Below are 7,163 nucleotides of genomic sequence, written 5' to 3' on the forward strand. Positions count from 1 at the left end.
TCGCCCAAGCCCCGCCCCTCACTCACCTGAGGCGGCTCCGTGCGCGCGCAGGCTGTGGGGGTCAGGGAGAGGGGACGGTAATTGTGGGAGAGGAGAGCAGGGGGCGAGGGTCCCCCACTCTGGCCCGGGCGGCCCAGTGCGGGGGGAGTGGGGTCACTGAGGCGGCGGCAGCCGGGCCGAAGCCAGGACCCGGGCGCTCAGCGATGGCGGCGGCTCCTTCTCCATCTCCATCAGCGGATTCACCTGAGGAGGGACCGATGCTCCCCATAAACCCCCCCCATCACAGCCGTCCCCCCGCCCCCGAACAATTTCCGGTCCCACTACCAAGCGACAGGCTGCGTGGCTGAACACCGAGCACCCCCAAGCCGGGAATACTGCTGGGGAAAGGGAGAAGAGCTAGGGGAGAGTAGCCGAGCGCCGAAAGATTCCAGTCCTAAAGGCGCGGTCGAGGGCAGAGGGCGGCTCAATGGCCGCCCCTTCATCTGCATCTTATTTGCAAACTAGGCGCACATTGGACGCCCACGTATCCCGGCACCTCTGACCCTAGTGCGAAGTTTTGTCCTGCCCCTCCTAAGACAATATTGACTTTAAGCTCTTGGCAGTCTTTGCCTTTCCTGCCAAGAGTGCAGGAATTGTGGGGGGAAGAGCTTAAGAATACCAATTAAAAACATCTTCTCTTAGGGGTATCACCTAAGCAGCCCTGCAGATGACAGACCTCAGAGAAGCAAGCCCCACTTTTGAATTCTCTGCACCTGCTTCCTTTCTCCTCCCCTACACCACGTTTTGAATTCACTCCACATCCCAGTACCAATCAATGCACCTCCCTCCTGCTACATGTTCATGCCCCAGGTTGAAGAAGTGTCGAAAGTCGTTATCTTTTCCTTTTTTGTGTTTTTAGTATTAAACAGATACTTTATTGATGTAGTTAGAAAAGTGAAAACTATAAAGGAAGGGGTTTGCGCCCCTCACAACCAAGAGGCAGAAGCTTCATATATACCTTTCTTACACATATCCACACACATTCTCTGAAGAATCCAAGAAGAAAAGCAAAATAAGGCCTCAGTGGTAATACGAATTTGCAATGGAGGTGGGATAGGAAGAGGAAAGAGCACTTGTTTCTAGAATGACTTTCCCCACTTCTAGCCCCTTGCTCCAACAGCTCTCCCCTGGCATAGGTCAGTGGGCAGGAGGGATAGCATAATGCTAAAGGAGGGCTGATAACTGGGTGGAAATGTGCAGTGTGTGTGTGGCTTAGGAAGGCACAGTACAAGTTGTGGTCCAAGAAGTGGAGAGATAGAGGGAAAGGTTTTTCTGTGGTAATGAGACCAAAGGATGGTTGTGGAAAAGGGTTGAGAAGGTAGTTCTGGGAAACAGATGGTTCCCTTTCACCTTCTCATGGGGTGACATGGACGTGGACACGGTGCCAGGCATTGCTGAGCACGCCTCGCAAGTTCCAAATTGGGGCCACAGTGTCTGGCTGCACATTGTAGCTGTCATCTACAGCCTTGCAAACAATGTTCAATTCCTTTTCCCCAGCTGGCACAGGGGCTTGCAACTGCCATAACCGCCAGGCCCAGGCCTTTCGGGGGTGCTGTGGCTCTCCAACCAGCTCAGCCACCTGCCAAGTTAGGCCTCCATCCAGAGACACATCTACCCTGATCACAGCCCTTCCACCACCACTCCATGCATAGCCCTTGATAGTCACCTCTCCTGACTCTACTGTCTCCCCATCCTTGGGCTCAGTGATGGCTGACTGGACAGGAAGTTCCTGAATAGATGGAGCTGAGTCAAAATCTACACTGTCCCAGTCTACAGATGGAGAAAAGCCTTTGTAATCTCGCCGCTGCCAGTGGCTGTAACTTTCTTCTGGTTCCACACTCACTTTGCCCAGCCATTTGACATGGCGGGCACCCACCACACCAGGAACCACCACCCGCACAGGGAAGCCATGGTCACGAGGCAGAGGCTGCCCATTCATCTCATATGCCAGCAGGACCTCAGCTTCAGGGTCCATGGCCCGACCGAGAGGGATGGATGCTCCATAGGCAGTCCCTATGGGGTCTGAGTCCAGTCCCTCAAAGCAGACGTGGGCCTCAGTTTCACAGAGCTGGTGACCAGCCTGGGCTAACACATCACAGAGCCGTGCTCCAGCCCAGCGTGCAGTGCTAATGGCCCCTATACTCCACTCCAGACCTCTTACCTCTTTGAACTGAGTCATCTCAGAGCGCCGGTTGCCAGCACACTGCAAAGTAACTGTAATCTCATGCTTGGGGAACTGGTGCAAATCATCCAGAGACAGAGACAGTGACTGACCCCCAGGTGGCCCTACTACAAGCAGGCGATAGGTGTCTGGGTCCAGGTTAGGTACAGGCAGATGGTTCCGAGTGAAGAAAATAGGGTTGGGTGTGATGTAGGATTCTGTCAGTAGCTCAGAGGGAGGCTCTGCATTAAAGGGGTGCTGGCTGTTGACCTTCAGAGCTGGGTGACGTATAGGATCATCAGCATAAGGGTCAGAGGTCTTTAAAGTGGAGGGTGGCTTGTCTTCAGGGCTCAGCTCCCCAATCTTGTATTGAGCCAGTATTTCACGCACATGGGACTGATCGTGAACAGCATAGAGAGCCCAGAAGGGCTCTAGAGGACCCCCGGCTGCTAGCATCAGTTTTGATGGTCCCCCTGGGTGTAGGTGCACAAATTCTGTGACATCAAAGACCTCACGGCCCAAAGTCACCCAGATCCTAGTCTCAGGGCTGCTGTGGGATCTCACTTCTTCCCTTGAATATATGCGTGGTGACTCCTGAGCAGCCTACAGGTGGGGCAGGGGTGAGGCACAAGGGAACAGAATAGTAAGAATGTTAAGAAGAAATCACTACCTCACACTGACCCAATTCACAAAGTTGGGAATGGCCACTAGGAAATGGAAGTGGCAGTTACCATCTCTACTGTGCAGGAAGACAGTGTCACCATAGGCTTTATGGTAATAGCTCGGGTTGGAGAGCTCACTAGGGCCCCTTTGTTCTATAGTAAAGTCCCTTCTTCCCCACTTACCCTGCTCCGGTGGTCATGATAGGCCAACACTGCACCGAGGCCTAACAGGGTCCCCATGACTCTCCATGCTCTAGTGCTGGAGTTACCAGAGACAGCGAGGCTGGGGCACCGGGGCTGAAACGAATCATTTGTAGAGCAGGCCTGAATGCAGAACATTGAGGGAGTTGATTTGAGTCTGGAAGAAAGAGAGGCCTGCTTAGCACACTTCTGATCATATGAAAGGGCCAGTGAAGGCCATTGGTTCCTTCAGTTGGGACTTAGTTTCTCCAGGGATGGGTGGGATCCAGCTTTCTCTTTCCTCCAGGGCCACTATTTCATTTGGCAGTTAAGAGAAAACATCAAAAAGATACTGGGGGTGGGAGATACGGGCTAGGAGACAGTCCCAAGGATGGCCTACCTGCAGGCCTGTCGGAGCCCTGGGACTACAGCTCTGTGCAGCAGCAGCATTGTGGCAGGCCTGTAGGAGGAAGATTCTAAGATCAAGATAGGGAGGCCTGAAACTGATAACCTAAAAAACAAAAACAAAAGAACATTGGGAGTCCTGGGAATGGGTACTACTAGGGCAGCTTCAGGAAATCGGTGGGAAGACAGAGAAAGTCAGCAAGGACTCTCTAGGCAAATGAGAGACTCTTCCTGAGGCAGTGATGCCAAAGGATGGGAGTGGGGGTCCAAATGGGTCCTTAGAGAAATCCTGGAGCACTTCAGAATCAGATTGTGCTGACAGAATGGAAGGGAAATAGGAGTAGGGGGGTAGTCTTCTAGAATCATCTATTTCCCATCTTCCACTCTGTTTTGTCCACTACAGAAAACAATGCTAGGGCCTTTGGCCTAAAAGGGCAGAAGCCAAATGTCTTCAGCTGGGTCTTGACAAAAAATGTAAAGTTTACCAATGTAACTTATTACTTCTGAAGTCAGCAGAGGACAAGTGAGGGGGAAGGACTGATTTAAACAGGGACAAAAAGATGAAAAGGGTTGTGGCAGCCTAGTTGGGTGAAGGAGCTCAGATTATGGAGTCAAACTGCTGTGGGTTTGTGAAACAGGCTCTGCCATTAACCAGCTCAATTCCCTGGTCAATATACCAATCCTCTCTGAAATGAGATCCACTTAGCATAACTGCTGTGATGAATAAACAGGTAAAAATGTAATAATGATAAAATAGCATTGTCTTTGAAGGCCTTTCAGTCCCCTCCTCTCCTTCTACCCCTTCCCTCCCAATTGAATCCAGCTGGGTACTGGACCCCAACCCCGGATGCCCACCCCTACCTTGTCTCTGCATTCCACTGAGCCCAGCAATTGAATTAATGGCCAGAGTGTCAGGGGCTGAGCTAGAAAAGAAAAGTAATTTTTCTGCTCTGACCCGTAGCGGTTTCTTCCTCACAGCACTGTGCAATTACTGAACGCCTGGAGGGTCAGAGTAGGGAGGAGAGTCCCACTTGCTGATGAGATGCAGAAAGGCGGGCGGGCAGAGAAACTGCAGGGAGACGGAAGGAGCCAAGTCTGCATTTCATCCGGGCCTAGGACCCCTCCCTTCCTCCCACCTGCCCTCAATCCCAGCAGTCCACTTGAACCAGACTGGGGCGGTGCAGGTAAGGCTGATGAAGGTGAACTCCGTCAGCCCAGTGTCCCAGGCTGGGGAGAGGCAGCTTTCTGCTGAGAAACAGATGTCTTAGTGATGGTGGTGGCCCCTCCCCAAGGCACTCTAGGTAGGACTATACGTCCGGCACCAGGGAACAGGAAAGCGGTACCACGCCACTGCCCACCGGCCGGCACAACAGTATCATAGAGCAGCACCCCGGCCCCCAGGAGCGCGCAGGCAGAGTGAATGGAGGCGGGCGCTGGCAGTTTGTTAGTTATTGGGATTCGGGACACCCTTGGGTGCCGATGCTTCTGCCGTCGCCAGGGTTACCAGCGCTTCCTCCTCGCCCCTCTCCCGGCCCCAGCAGCCTTACCCGGGTAGGCGTCCGGACCGCGGTGTTCCCACCCCGCGCCCGGCGCCCGGTGGCTGCGGCGGGGGGCGGGGCCGGCGGCGTGACGTCGCGCGGGAGAAAAGGACCCTTCGGCTTCGGCTCGTCCTCCTGAATGGCTGTGCCCGCTTCCTGGAGGGCGGGTCGGCTCGAGCTAGGGCAGACTGTTTCATATCGTCCCTGCGGGGCGAGTAATGGGGTCCTCACTGCCGTCTGGATTCGGGGACACAAAGATTGGGCTGACTGTGAGATCCCGGCCCCGCGCCTGCGGCTGAGAGACCAGGCGCGTCCACGGGAGGCTTTCTCCTGACGGAGAGCTCCTCCGCTAGCCAGTTTTGACAAAGGTCTGTGTTGCAACTACAACAGCTCTGTCTTTTAGGGAAAACAACGTCATGCACTCAGTTCTCTTTTATCCAAAAATGAGAGCAGAAATGAGACCTAAATAGTAGTTCAAAGACTTCGAGATTCCTGGGACTAGTCCAATTTCTCCCCAAATTATGGAACCAACACTGAATAGCCATCTTTTAAGTTTTGCTTAGCTAAGTCAGTTTTTAAAAAACCGTTGTAACAAGTTATGACATTTTAACACCCAAAAGCAGGAGTATAACCTCAGAGTAATGGGCACTAATACCTCTATTACCCTCGTTACAGGACCGCAGGTAACGCTCACTGGCAGGCTGTGAACCTAGGGCAGACGTTTCCACACTGCCCTCTAGAGATCAAAAGTTGAGCTACAACCTTACTCTTACCTAAGTGGTCCTCAATAATTTGGGGAAGATCGTTTCCTCTCTTTCTGCTCTCCTAAAGCGAAGTAGAGCTTTTACCAGAAATCAAGGAGCCTTGCCGGATTGGTGAGAGCTTTAAGGAAAGGGTAATTGACAGTGAAAGGTGCTTTTAGCCCTGTGGGTTTGGAAACATTTCCAACTCAACTGTGTACAATTAAACCATTGGAGAGAGCTGATGCCCAAGTTACCTAGTCTTAAAAAGAGGCTCAGCCCAAGGGTACAGAGAAGTCAGGGACTGTCTCAAGTTACCGGTTAAGACTTCTTCCTAACAACAGTGTCACCTTCTTGTGTGTCAGACACATGCTTTCTGTAATTGACCTGCAAACCTCAACTTTTCATTTTACACAAGAAACTGAGGCAGAGAGCAACTAAGTAACTTTTTTTTGTGTGTGGAGATTTTATTTTATTTTTGTTGTGCCCGAAGTCGCGAATCCCAAGGAGACTACCAAGGAGCCAGCACGGATGCAAAAGCATAGAGCCTTTATTCGAGCTAGCTCGAGCTCAATCTCTCATCTACATCAAAGCAGTGGCAAGATGCCAGAGAAAGAGGGCGAGTTTCAATACCACAAAGCTTTTACGGGGTTCCAGGGCAGTTGGCGGGGTGATGGTCGTGGCTCTGGCTGATTGGCTGGATCTAGGGGTAGTTGGTGGGGTGATAGGTCGTGGCTCTGGTCAATTGGCAGGGTCTAAGGAGGGTCTAAGGGTGGTGGGTGAGCTCCTTGCTGACTGGAGAGAGACCAAGCTCCGATTGGGTGAAATAGGATCCGGGTCCCGATTGGCTGAGGTAGGATCCCCCAATTGGCTGAAATAGAATCTGGGAGCTTGCCCCTTCAATTTTATTTTTTATTTTGGTATCATTAATCCACAATTACATGAAGAACATTATGTTTACTAGGCTCCCCCCTTCACCAAGTCCCCCCCACATACCTCTTCATAGTCACTATCCATCTGCATAGTAAGATGCTGTAAAATCACTACTTGTCTTCTCTGTGAAACTAAGTAACTTGATCAAGGCCACTGGTGGTCAGTTGGCAGAGACAGGACTGGAATGCCAACTCTGTCTGACTCTGGTCCTCTGAATTCTTTGGAGTTTAAAACTCCTGCAACCATACCTAATCTTTTCTCCAGTCATTCTCCTCCATCCACCTCACAGACTGAAAGGTTTCATGCAGATCTACAAAAAATTTTCCCATTGGGTAGAAGCCACAAGATCAATCAGAAATGCTAATTCAGTGATTTCTTTAACCTTTGTTAGGTCATAGACCCCTCTGAAATACTAATAAGGCAATGGGCCCTCCTAGTTCTTCCACTTGTAAGGATGCACTGGGTGCTTCTGGGGGCTAGTGAGTGCTAGGAAAGGGAGAAGTGT

At 51.7% G+C, this 7,163-nt stretch overlaps 1 protein-coding gene across 5 annotated transcripts in view; it reads right to left on the reverse strand.

Annotated features, from left to right (window-relative positions):
* IKZF4 (IKAROS family zinc finger 4) overlaps window positions 1–5,420 on the reverse strand; it is a 30,165-nt gene extending 24,745 nt beyond the window's left edge. For 2 of the 5 annotated variants that reach the window (XM_036918305.2, XM_036918302.2), the window contains exon 1: window positions 27–1,384. Coding sequence is in view for 2 of the 5 variants with exons in the window: in XM_036918301.2 (XP_036774196.2) it covers window positions 2,201–2,803; window positions 3,046–3,220; window positions 3,443–3,553; window positions 4,995–5,182 (1,077 nt within the window). In the remaining 3 variants the exon portion in view is untranslated. Of the gene's footprint in view, window positions 1–26; window positions 1,385–2,200; window positions 2,804–3,045; window positions 3,221–3,442; window positions 3,554–4,994 lie in introns of those variants that run through there. The other 3 variants (XM_036918301.2, XM_036918300.2, XM_036918303.2) reach the window with 3 other exon arrangements.
* Window positions 5,421–7,163: the final 1,743 nt, after the last annotated feature.

This window comes from Manis pentadactyla, chromosome 9 (genome assembly GCF_030020395.1).
Source record: "Manis pentadactyla isolate mManPen7 chromosome 9, mManPen7.hap1, whole genome shotgun sequence".
NCBI classification, from domain to species: domain Eukaryota; kingdom Metazoa; phylum Chordata; class Mammalia; order Pholidota; family Manidae; genus Manis; species Manis pentadactyla.